The 12,583-nt window shown below is 48.4% G+C and overlaps 1 protein-coding gene across 1 annotated transcript in view; it reads right to left on the bottom strand.

Annotated features, from left to right (window-relative positions):
- Positions 1 to 367: 367 nt before the first annotated feature.
- The window catches only part of LOC118094779 (vigilin), a 53,052-nt gene continuing 40,836 nt past the window's right edge, over positions 368 to 12,583 (bottom strand). The window contains exons 18-28 of the mRNA XM_035135448.2: positions 11,084 to 11,305; positions 10,239 to 10,457; positions 9,344 to 9,482; positions 9,134 to 9,261; positions 7,273 to 7,377; positions 5,057 to 5,191; positions 4,749 to 4,892; positions 3,673 to 3,852; positions 3,368 to 3,484; positions 2,425 to 2,556; positions 368 to 2,146 (exon numbers count right to left, since the gene is read on the bottom strand). Of these exons, the coding sequence (XP_034991339.2) occupies positions 2,054 to 2,146; positions 2,425 to 2,556; positions 3,368 to 3,484; positions 3,673 to 3,852; positions 4,749 to 4,892; positions 5,057 to 5,191; positions 7,273 to 7,377; positions 9,134 to 9,261; positions 9,344 to 9,482; positions 10,239 to 10,457; positions 11,084 to 11,305 (1,614 nt within the window). The 3' untranslated portion in view covers positions 368 to 2,053. The remainder of the gene's footprint in view (positions 2,147 to 2,424; positions 2,557 to 3,367; positions 3,485 to 3,672; positions 3,853 to 4,748; positions 4,893 to 5,056; positions 5,192 to 7,272; positions 7,378 to 9,133; positions 9,262 to 9,343; positions 9,483 to 10,238; positions 10,458 to 11,083; positions 11,306 to 12,583) is intronic.

Raw genomic sequence — 12,583 nt, 5'->3', positions numbered from 1 at the left:
GCAAAGCAAGGATTTCTACATTAGATTAACAGAGGTTCCCCCCCCCCCCAGCTCAGGTTGGTGCCATCCCACAAACCACATACAGGCGTGGGCTCTTGCAAGTTTGTTATGTGCTAAGGGCTTTGTGGGTTTGCTGTCAAAGGGTTGTGAAGCTCACATGGTGGTTTGGAATAGTCCAGTCCGTACACCAAAGGAAAAGCAAATTACCAAGTTAGGGCTCATCTCCTAGCCTCAAGTTCTCTCCTCTGCTGCAATTGGTCGAGTTCTCAGCCTCCTCTAAAAACTCATCCAGATGTTCCTTTTGCCCATCCTTTGGGACCTGCATCCTCCCCAGGGCCGCCAATCATATAACTTTCTCACGCCGAAATTGCCGCTCGGTTTTTCGCTCCATTTTTATTTGGAATTAGAAAAGTCCACAGTCACCATCATGTGACCTACAGAGTTTGCATATTTCCTTAAACATTAAGTTCCTTTCCCCCCTTTTATGTTTTTTTATTCTTTTCTTTTAAGGCCAATAGTGTTCTCTGCCATTTTTATTTTTGTTAAATTTTCTTTATTTCTCCCCAGAAACCCTGCCTTCAAAAAGAAACAAAACAAAAACTTGGTTACGTTGCTCCACTATAGCTTTTCTCTTATTTTTTTGCCTTGTCATGTTGACACAGCAAAAAAAAAGAAGAGGGGACAGGGGTTAGTTGGATTGGTGGAGCCACTAAGCTCACTCGCATCTCCACCACACACACACACACACACACACACACACACACACACACACACTCACGCAGACACACACAGTCCAGAAGTCACAGTTTAAAAACCTGGAGAAATTGGATGTGGACTAGAAACTGAATGAGAAAGAGAAGAGAAGAGGAAAGAGCTTGGCTCTTAAACTTTCTCTTTTGTTCAATGTTGCATATTTTTCCCCTAATGTTTCAAAGCAAGTGCATCTTGAGGAAGACACGAGGGAGGGGAAAGAGGAAAAAGCAAGAGAAAAGAAGGGAGGTTGAAAATGGAAAGAGAAGAAAAGGAGCAAGTCATAATAGACTTGACACCAGCTTTTGCCAACCTCGGCTGGCGCTCCTTTCCCCCCCGATGTTTCAGCCAGCAGCTCCCACCTAGGTCAGAGCTGCTGTCCCGAACATCTGGAGGGAGCCAGGTTGGCAAGGCTAGTCTAGACTGTGCTATGAGATGAGAAAGATTGGGTGTGGAAAGTGGGGGGTGGGAGAGGAGACAGAAGACTGCCGAGTGCCAAAGTTTCTAAAGTGCTCCCTGCTTCTAAAGAGTTCCTTCTGGTCACAGGAGCTGGAAGTCTCCTTCCAGAGAGCCACAAGTTCATGCACAGATCCACGGGGTGATTCCCACAAACCTGTCTCTATGGTGCAGCTCAAATCTTAATGGTTTGTCGCCTGGGAGAGGGGCTATTTGCAAGCTTGGAGGAGAAGCAATTAACAGGCAGGCTGGCTGGCTAGGGGGAAGGGGGATGCGATCAAGTTAGGGGTGGCAGTACGAGAGACCTGCCTGTCGTTTGAATCCCCCTAAAACATTCAGCCCTGCCCTTTGGTTCAGGTGTGTGTGGACCGTACAAGTATCCTACACCTGGGAGGACAGAGTCAGAGACAGGGAAGAAAGGGGGTCCTTGCCTCCTCCTTTTTCAGCCGGGAGGGGGAAGTAGGGGTGTTACAGCCAAATTTGGCATGGAGAGAGAGAGAGAGAGAGAGAGAGAGAGAGAGAGAGAGAGAGAGAGAGAGGGAGAGAGAGAGGGAAACAAGTTAGCCACATGAGACTCGTTTCCACTTGTGTGCTTACAACCTGGCCTGCTTTGGCTCGACGAGAAGGAAAAGGGGGCCGCGGGGAAGTGGAAAGAGGGCTGGCTATGGCTTTTGATCAGTTAATGGATTGCACAGAGTCACGGAAAGAGAGGGTGCAGGCGGAGGAGGAAGAATCTGCCACATCCCGACAGCAAGAGGAGTTGATGGCGCGAGAAAGCCACCACGATGCCCAAGGAAGGTGGGAGCCGTGCTTGGCTGGCAGTGCGTCGCCGCCGCCTCCCGCCGCCTCAGAACTTCTTGGGGCCCCAGACTGACGTCTGCTTGGGGACCACGCCGGTGCCGAAGATGGGAAACTCTTCAGCGCTGCTCACATCTGGGGCCTGAAAGGGGAGAGGGGGAAGATGTATTTCCTGTTCTAAATGGGTAGCGCATGCCACAAAGACCCTTTGCTTTTTGAGTAAGCTGGTTCCGCTTTTAAAAGGAACCCAAGGCACTAGACCTCATGGGTCTCGAGTGAAAGGCTGAACAGATTGGGGATTTTAGACCAAGCAGCGTTCTGGCTTTCGTAGTCCCTTCTTCACATGCACTGCTTCTTAATATTGGCCAAAGCGGCAGCTTCTAAGGCAGACTCTGCGGCGATGATGGACCCAAGCCATACCTTGTTCCCAGACGCGTTCCAGGGGGCATCGCGCACCACAAAGCCCTTGGCTGGGCCCCGGGGCTCCTCTTCCAAGCGGGACGGAGGCTTCATATACGCAGCCATGGCTTCGGTCTCCACCACGTCCATCATCTGTAAGGAGAAGCCCCCTCTGTTAAAATTGGATGGTGCTAGTGGAGTCTCATGGTCAACTCGAGGGCCTCTCAGGATGCAAGACAGATTTTAAAAAACTGGAATAAGGAGCAGTAGCTGACCTCACCCCCTCAAACCACCAACCAAACCCACACGCTACTTGTGCCAATTTTGCACAAGTAAGGCAAAGCCTCAGGCACTTCAAAGCACCTCGCAGGGCTCTTTTTGCAAATCCTCCTGGGACTTCAAAGCACCCAGTCACCTGACATCATTGTTTTATTTATCATTATTTTCCTTAATTTTTATTAAAGCTTGAAAGAACAAAGAAAGAACAGTATGGAAATATCAAGCATTTCTTAAACAGAAAAATTAAAGAAAAGGAAAAAGGAAAGGAAAAAACTTCCGATTCTCCGTCTATCAGCTTTAAAAACTTGCGTAAAATTCTTACTTCCTAGTAACATTCAACTCTCCTACTTTCCATAAACCAACTTTCAGCTCCCTCCCCAAGTCTTCATACCCCGATACCACAAGTTCATTTGTGCAGAAAACCCATAAGAGGTTTTCAATCATTAATAAATGTCGACAGTGATTATTTTCCAATTAAGCAACATCAGCTCTGCCAAAAACCTGACATCATGACATCAAGGTGACCTGACAGGTGGGCAGCCCTGGCCACTAGTCCAATTTGGCCCACGCACCCACTATACAGCAAGAATCTCGCTCATGCTGTCTCTCGGTCGTGTATATATAGAAGCTCCCCCACCCATCAAGCTGCTTGAGCACCCCTCCCAGCCATCTCCCTCCTTCTCACATATTCCTCTTCCAAGTTGAGCATATGGTCTATAGCGTCGTCCACGTTTTCGGGCAGCCCTGTGACCGTGACTCTGTCAGGGTCACTGGAACCCGGTTGAGGGAAGCGGATGTCGACCTGCCGGGACGAGAAAGACGAAGTCACAAGATTGCACAGTCCAAAGGGCATCGACTGGACGAGCAAGAGCCTGGCCGTCACAATTTTGCTTGCCCACCATTGTTAGTGGGGGAAACTGCAGCAGGGTCAGGCAGCTTCCGCCCCTCAAACAGAGAGAGAGAACAGCCACTGGCAACCCTCCCCCTTACCCGAAACTCCTCCATAAGCTTGCGGATGGCTTTGCCCCTCCCGCCAATGATACGGGCGTGAACCCGGTGATCCAAGCGGACATCTTCGCTGACCATCTCCTCGAGGTCGGCCACAATTTTCAAGATGGCGTCCCGGGCCCCCTCGGCATTCTTCTCGTAGCCGGTGATCGTGATGAGGTCCTGGACCCGGGCGGGGGAAGGAGAGAGACCGAGACAAAAAGTCAGCGGGACTTTTAGAGAAGCCTCGCCACTACAGATTGAGGGGGCCGGCAGGTAACCCCACAAATGGGCATCACTTTGACCAAATAGGTTTTCTGCAAAGTTAGGCACATGGAAATCTGATTCTAGGTGAGGCTATTATTCATTTATCAAACTTCTTGGCCACTTGATACTTCCGGAGGTCTCCAAGCAACTTACATTTGAAAAGAGAAAGATAAAAATATATTATTACAGTGGTACCTCGGTTTTCCAGCATCTCGGAAGCCAAACGTTTCGTTTCTCGAATGCCGAAAACCCGGAAGTAATTGCTTCCGTTTTCAAATGCGCCTTGGAAGTCGAACGGCTTCCACTGCATGTTTTTCCATTTTCTTCCATAGACTCTGTCCACCGCCTTTTGTGCCTCGGTTGTCGAACGTTTCGGAAGTCGAACAGTCTTCCGGAACGGATTACGTTCGAAAACTGAGGTACCACTGTACCATAAAGGTTAAAGGACATACAAAGCGTTAAGATTTTCAAAATGCTCCTTTTACATGTATTGTGGAAGGAGGGCTTATTGTGTCGCCTTTCGTTTTCATTTTTATTACGTATTTTGTGTTTTTCATATTGTGATTGTAGGTTGTGAGCTGCCCCGAGATCTACGGGTATGGGGCGGTAAATAAATTTAATAAATAGAAATAAAATAATTTAAAAAAACAAAACAAATTGCAACTGTGCTTATAAGCGAGCATAGACAAGTTTTATGAACATTTGTGCCTTTTCACTGCGGTGGAGCATTACGGAGCCACTCTCCCGGTCCCATAATCCCCCTGGGTAGAGGGGACCAGCGACACACAGCAAAAGAAAGGAGAGAGACTCACCTGATTCTCATCCCCCTTATCCGGGAACTGGATGGTGACGTCATGGTCCTTCCGGATCTGGGAAATGACCGCCCCTTTTTTGCCAATGATCTTTGGGTGGTATTTGGGTTCCACGCTCACCGTCAGCTTGAAGCCACGCAACGCCTGGGGAAGAGAGGGGGAGGGAAGCTGGGAGTTACTGGTTGGCCTCAGGAGCCCATCCCTCAGTACTCAAGCTCAGTCAAGCTCTGGCAGGTGGAAGTGGTGCAGCTGGGAAGCCAGTGGGTTGGGCCTGTTTATGTCTTGAGGCGCTGGGCTCTGGCAGTTACCCTGTCTTCCTGCTCTGCCTGCAGCTCCTTGACCCTCTCCAGGAGGCCGGCCCTGGCCCGTTCCACATTGGAGACCAAGCCTGTGATCTTGATGAAGTCCGACTGCTGCTCAGGCTGGGGCACCGAGATGTTCACCTGAGGAAAGGGAGAAGCGTCGCTGTCTTTAAAGGCGGTGCCGGCTGCAAACCTGTCAGGGCAGGGGACCTACGGCCTAGTGTCATTCCCTACCTTTCCTTCAGATAAATTTATAACCCAGCCCAAACATGAACACTTAAAACTGTGTGTATACAGAACATTTAAATCAATTGCTAATATGCAAATATAATGCGGCGTATCTCAAAGGCTCCCAATTAGGCTTTCGAAGTGTTCCAAGTTAGATGCAATGTTGCAAAGGCCTGTTCTCAGGGTGGTTATGAAAGTCCCTCCCTCAGGTGCTCCACAGAGTCCTTTCCTACAAACTACTTTCTGCTGTGGCTACTGGAGAAAGCAGCAGTCCTCTCCCTTCGCATTATTTCTCAAGTACAATTACACCAAACATGAGTGAATGATATATATAAATATATGCATGCCTTGGGATAAAACAGGCAGCTAAACACACCTATAATTAAGGAGCATAATCCTTAGAACAAATAGCCTTTACAAACACACAGTTCCTACAGTTCTAGTTTCCTGGTCTAGCTTAACTGCCCAACAAGTTTTATTCTTTAAAAGATCATTTACTTAAATAAACTGCACAGAAAATGCAGCAAGGTGGAAGACAACATTAAAAAAAACCCAACAACATAAGAACACCACCATGAACAGCTTGGTTTTGTTTTTTTTAAGCCCACATCCCAAAGGTCTGCCTGGACAGCAGTTTTGAAAAGATGCCCTAAAGGAGGCAGAGAGGTGCCCTGTCAGACGTCTCTTTGGCAAGGTGTGCCCCAAGGCAGGGTCTGCCACACTAAAGGCTCAGTCCTGGTTCAATGCTGGCCAAACCTCAGGGGTACAGTGAGGGGCCTCTCAAAAAAAAAGAGGCACCTAGGTTTAACTTTCTAGTGTTGGGTAACTTGGTAAATTACAGGCGATTAATGAGCCAACAGGTGGCGCTGGGGTCTAAACCACTGAGCCTCTTGGGCTTGCCAATCAGAAGGTCAGCGGTTCGAATCCCTGCGACAGGGTGAGCTCCCAGCGGGTTGCTCGGTCCCAGCTCCTGCCAACCTAGCAGTTCGAAAGCACGCCAAAGAGTGCAAGTAGATCAATAGGTACTGCTCCAGCGGGAAGGTAAACGGCGTTTCCGTGCACTGCTCTGGTTTCTGTGTTCCGTTGCACCAGAAGTGGCGTAGTCATGCTGGCCACATGACCTGGCCTGTAAAGCGAGATGAGCGCTGCAACCCCATTGTGACTGGACTTAACCGTCAGGGCTCCTTTACCGTTTTTTATGGAGCCAACTAATTTTTTTTAAGCTCTTAAACCACCCAACAGTCCTCTTTAAATAAGTGCTCAGCAAACTACGTATGTACCTTGGAAAAGCCACTTGCTGTGAATTGGGCCCAACCAAAATTTCCCCCAAAAGGGCTTTCTACATACAACGTTTGCTTGCAGTGCCCTCTTGTGGGCAGTGCCCTCTCAGAAAACAACAGGACAGCATTGTTGGCGACAGACACAAACCCACATTTTGCAGTGCACTTGTGTCTTCATCCCTTCCCCTCCTGTTCTCATACTTCCTTAGCTGTGGCAGGGTTAAACGTAGATGTGCTGCTACCGTGGGAACCTGGTCTGTCACAAGGAAGCCCAGGGCTGTCACATGGAAGGCAGAACAAGCTTGTTTTCTCCTGCTTTGGAGGGTAGGACTTCAAGTTACAAGGAAGGAGATTCAGACTCAACTTTCTGACAGTAAGAGCTTTCTGACAGTGGAACAGACTCCCTCGGGAGCTGGTGCATGCGCCGTCCTTGGAAATTTTGAAGCAGAGGTTGGATGGCCACCGTCTTGGATGCTTTTGCTGAGATTCCTGCATTGCAGGGGGTTGGACTGGATGACCCTTGGGGTCCCTTCCGCTCTACAATTCTGTGAGTCTATGATTTGGCCCCCTAGCCAATCTGGTTGCTGACCGCTGAAGCTTCCTACACCATCGACAGCGAACCCAGAACACATGCACAGCATTTAAAGGAAAAGGTATGTCAAAGCCAACGCTGAGGCCACACGCACGGCTGCAAGGGGGACCACGTGTTCCTACCTCGTACTCCTCCATCATCTTGCGAATGCCGGCCCCCTTCTGCCCAATGACGTAGCGATGGAGGTCAAAGGGGACCTCCACGTCCACTGTGATGGGAACCAGAGCCTGGAAAGATAAAAAGAGTAAGGATGTATGCAGGGAGCTTCAGAGTTGTTTTGGTCCTCCGTGTCTATAGAGGCCTCTTTTTATTTTATTTGCTTCTTTTTATTAAATTTATATACCGCTCTATACCCGGAGGTCTCAGGGCGGTATAAAATCAAAATGGGCAAATTACTATTTTGGTGCATAGAATTGGGGACCAGAAGCGCAAAACCAACTGAGCAAGGCTAGAGAAATACATGCAGACTCACACCCCTGGATTAGGGCCCATCCCACCTCTACGGGGTTGCCAAAAACACTTTTGCGCCTGCCCATGTATTAGGTAGGGAACATGCCTTGCGATCTCACTCCCTAAGAACTGCGGAGGGCAGGAACCAAAAGGGCGACAAGCACAAGGGATTCGGAGGCCAGTTTTTGGGAATCGCAGGTGGGCAGAGTGAGCGCTGTTGCTCTTCCACCCAGCTTGCAGTCTTCCTAGAGACATTGGGTCGGCCGCTGTGAGAACAGGACGCTGGACTAGGTCGGCCACGGGCCTGACCCCAACAAGGCTCTGCTTGTGTTCTTACGGCACCCAAGTTTTATCCATGACCGAGCAAGGAAATCCAAATCAAAACATTCCCTATGGGCAGGTGCCCTGACAGGGCATCTAAAGAAAAATCAGGTTCCCAATATTTTGCCTATATATATATGTGTGTGTGTGTGTGTGTGTGTGTGTGTGTGTGTAATTTTCTGTTTTACAATTTTGAATACTCATTTAAACATCTTTATATACCGGTATCATTAATTTCCCTTCTTCTCTTTCCATGGGGTTCATTTTGCATACCATAAATCCCTGCATATTTTACATAAACTAAACCATTCAGTATTCCATTATTACATCCATCCAAACTTATTTACACTGTTGAATTCATCTTAATTCTGCCAACGTTTTCAAGTGTGCACAATTCCCCCCCCCCATATATTCAAGAAACAATTTCTAATCTTCTTTAGACGTATGTTCTTCTTGTTCTCTTACTCGATATGTTAAGTCTGTAAACTGTGCATATTCCATCACTTTAAGTTGCCATTCTTCTTTAGTTGGAACCTTGCTCGTTTTCAATTTTGGGGCTAACAAAACATGGGCCACAGTAGTGGCATACATAAATAACCTTTTTTGACACCTGGGAATTTCCATCTGAATTATACCCGACAAAAAGGACTCTGGTTTTTCTTTGGGAAAAGTACTTTAAAACATTTTTTGATTCCTTATAGATTATTTCTCAATACTTTTACCCTTTTACTGGTCCACCACATATGAAAAAAAAACGTTCCCTCAACCTCCTTGCATCTCAAGCACTTATATGATTCAGTCTTATACATCTTAACAACTCAGAGTTAAATACCATCTGTAAGTCATTTTCAAGTAGTTCTACTACTTGAAATCTTTTGCCTCTTTCCTCCACTCCCTCCTCAATGATGCATATGCAACTAGAACCATTTGGTCAAGCTTGACAAAATCCTCCCCTGGCATGAGCCTACCTGGGCCTGTATTCTCAACATTGCCCAAGCTCATGCACCTTGCAGCTATTGCTGGACTGTGACCCCCCCTCCCCATCACCCTTGACCATTGGGCTATGCTGGTCAGGAGCGATGAAGAGCTTCAGTCCAAAGCATCAGGAGGGCAGCAGCTTGGAGATAGCTGTCTTAGGACTTAGGTCAACATCAGAGAGGGCCTTTTCTGCATTGCCTATACTCGCCCAGGACAGAGAGAGAAGATTCCTACCAGCAGAGCTGCCCGCGCCGCCTCGCATTTCTCCTTGCGCCCTGAGATAAGGATGATGTCACATTTGCGGGGGGCAGAGTCCAGCTCGGGGCTGATGTCGCCGTTTTCCTGAGACTGTGCTTCTGAACCTAGTGGGGGTGGGGAGAAAACCAGGTGAAAATATTTCCCTGCATGGAATCTCCCCTCCCCTCTACCTGCAATCCCCTCTACCTGAATTGTCATCTCGCTCTGGGAACTTGATCAGCACGTCGTGGTCCCGAGTGATCTGCTGCACCTTGTAACCTTTGGCTCCCATGACGACCCGGTGGAAGCGCTGCGGGATGACGCACTCGAGGACCACCTGGGCTTCCTGGAGAAGAGATGGGAAGCAAAAAAAGAAAAAAGAAAAAAAGTGGGACGGGGCGAGCAAGGCGAGTTAAGGTCGTGGGGAAGGGGCATCGGGGCTAAGCAAGCTTGCGGCGACTTTGAAGCCAACAGAGGGGAAAGGGAATTTCCATCCTGCAAGGTCATGAGGTGGGGAGGCACGTTTGGTCCCCGGGATCATCAACCTGCAGCTTAAGTTATTGTTCTCATCTTAAAAGGGAATTGCAACATGACACATGTTGGAAAGAGGAGGCTATTATTATTAATTGAATTTATGTACTGCCCTATACCTGGGGGTATAAATCAAGATATAAAAGCACAAAATACCTAATAAAAATTAAAACAACCATCCAATACCCCCCCCCAAAAAAACACATTTTAAAAGGGCATAGGATGTAAATCGGATCAACCAAAGGCCTGGCTAAAAAGGAAAGTTTTTGCCTGGTGCCTAAATGTGTATAATGAAGGCGCCAGGCAAACTTCCCTGGAGAGAGCATTCCACAAATGGGGAGTTGCTGAAAAGAAGGCCCCTTCTTGTGTTACCACCCTCTGCACCTCTCGAGGAGGGGGCACACGGAGAGCCTCAGATGATCTCAGGGTCTGGGTAGGTTCATATGGAAAGAGGTGGTCCTTGAAGTATTGCGGTCTTGAGCTGTTTAAGGCTTTATAGGTCAAAACTAGCACTTTGAGTTGGTCTTTCCAAATGCTCTCTCTGACCCAGACTCGGGAAACGGAGGCCTACCAGGTCACTGATAATCTCCAGGATGCGTCTCTTGGCAGCTTCCACGCAGTCCTTCGCTCCCTTGAGCATCACACGGTCGCTCTGGACGCCCGTCCGGGGGAAGCTCACCGCAACCCCGCCGTACTCTTCCGCAATCTCCCGCAGCACGTGCCCCCGGCGTGCCACAAAGTGGCGGTGGTACTTTGGGTCGACCATCATGGAATCCTCAATGACGTTATCCTGGGGGGCAGGAAGAGGAGGTGGGGGGAAAGGGCCCTGTAGCCTCCCCTTCCATGGCTACAGTCTCTCCCCCAAATCATGGCCAATGCGGAAAAAAGGGACGCTATCCAGCTTTGCGCAATCTTACTCTCCAAAGGTTTGGGCTCTTTCTGGAAGACTAGTAGTCCTTTGGCAAGGAGATTGGTGGCAATGAGCTTTATGGAGGTTTCCGGGTGGAAGTCAGCCTAGTATTGCTGCTCACATTTATTGATTCACATCCTGCATTTTTCTCCAAGGTGGCGGGCATGGTTCTCCCCCTCCTCATTTAAACCCCACAATAACCCTGAGAGGCACGTCAGGCCGAGAGGCAGCCCAGGGTCACCCCAGGAAGCTTTGTGGCCCAGTGGGGGTTGAACCCTGATCTTCCAGGTCCAGCTCCAACACTAACCACTATGCTGCACTGTGCCGCTGAATGCTATCAACTTGATAGCTGATTAGCGGCTGGTGGGTAAGCAATTGCTAGGCTGCCGTTCACCCAAACCAATTCTAGGGGTGCTATATGCTGGGCATGCATAAAACCATCCAAACCAGATGCAAATGCAACGAAACAGCCGAGCATCCACACACATATATCTATATATATGTACCAGGTTGCAAATGAGGCTTTCCAGCTCGTGCTGGGCTTGCCGCACCGCATCTTCCTTCCCCACGATGGCGATGATCTCCTGGTCCTTGTCGTCGGGGCTGGGGAAGATGATGCGGACACCGGTGCGGTCCCTCACTCTCCGGATGTTGGCGCCCCCTCTCCCGATCAGGAATTTGTGGTACTCTGGCTTGGCGTGCAGCTCTGCCGAGTGGTTGTTGATTTGCTGCGGGTGGAGAGGGCAGAGGGTGGACAGCTGAAAGCTTGCCAAGAAGCAGGGATGTAAAAGCCCTTCCAGGCTGGTGGATTCCCCCTGGGGCATGGCGCCTTGCTCTGTGGCACAAATAAATACGCCCGCCTCCTAAACCGAACCGTGAAACTCGCTGCCAAGGGACAGTTTTCTGTGTAGCCAATCCAGCCCGTGGAATCGGCATGCTATATATTCATTAAAAAAACATTTCCATGCACAAAAAGTCTGTGTGAGGATGTTAATGTTTTATATTAATTCTGAATTCGGGTTTTTGTTTTAGAATGATTGCAGATTTAAGTCATCTGGAGACCTCGGCAACACGGGACTGATCAGTCTAATCGATAAAAATGACAAACCACCTCTCATGTCGAATCTCAAGGTGGTGTACAACTATGTTACAATACAAATAAAAACATTAGAAGTGTGGGAAGGAACGCAAAAACTAGGGCAGAGTTTAAATTATACTGCTAGCTGCAGCAGCCTCAAGCACAAACCACCTCGAAAAGGGGGAGGAGGGGTGTTTTGTCTCATAGGAATTATAGGCAAGATAAGCCACAAAAGAACTCCTAAAATGCATTTCCACTAACTGCAGCTAGGACAGATAGTTGTGAATTGTTTTTTTAGCTGCTCTGTGTGGATGTTGCGTCGCCAAAAAATACTGCACAAGCACTTCGTGTGATGGACTGCAGTTTTAAATTCCTGCTGTTTTCCTAGGGATTATTTCCATGTCTTTGATTTATTACATTGATATTCCAGTCCTCCTTCCTTCCATTAAGGAACCACAAACCAGATTATTATTTTTTTGCGGGGTGTGTGTGTGTGTGTAAGCCGGACATACTTAGCTTCAAACCATGCTTTTGCCTTTGAAATCATGCCTTCATAGGCTAGTAATTTAGGAAAGCAAATGGAGCTGGAATATGGAGTTTTAAGGCCACATTCACACACTATTTAAAGCGCTATTATGCCACTTTAAAGAGTTGTGGATTCTCCCCCCCCCCAAAAAAAGCCGGAAATTGGAGTTTGAGACTTGTTATAGGAGACCCATCTTCCCCTTTCTCCAAGTGGTTTGAGAGCTGTACCTCTGGGAGGGGAACAGGGATCTAGCCGAGATTCTTGCATTGCAGGGGGTTGGACTCCCAACTCCACAATTCTACAATTCTAACAGCTCTCAGCACCTTTAACAAGTTCCCAGGATTCCTTTTTTGGGTGGGGAGAGAGCCATGACTGATAATTGTGCTTTTAAAAGTGTGCCGA

This window comes from Zootoca vivipara, chromosome 13 (genome assembly GCF_963506605.1).
Source record: "Zootoca vivipara chromosome 13, rZooViv1.1, whole genome shotgun sequence".
Classification (NCBI taxonomy): Eukaryota; Metazoa; Chordata; class Lepidosauria; order Squamata; family Lacertidae; genus Zootoca; species Zootoca vivipara.
Note: the sequence above shows the minus strand (reverse complement) of the source record. Positions and strands in the feature narration are given on the sequence as shown.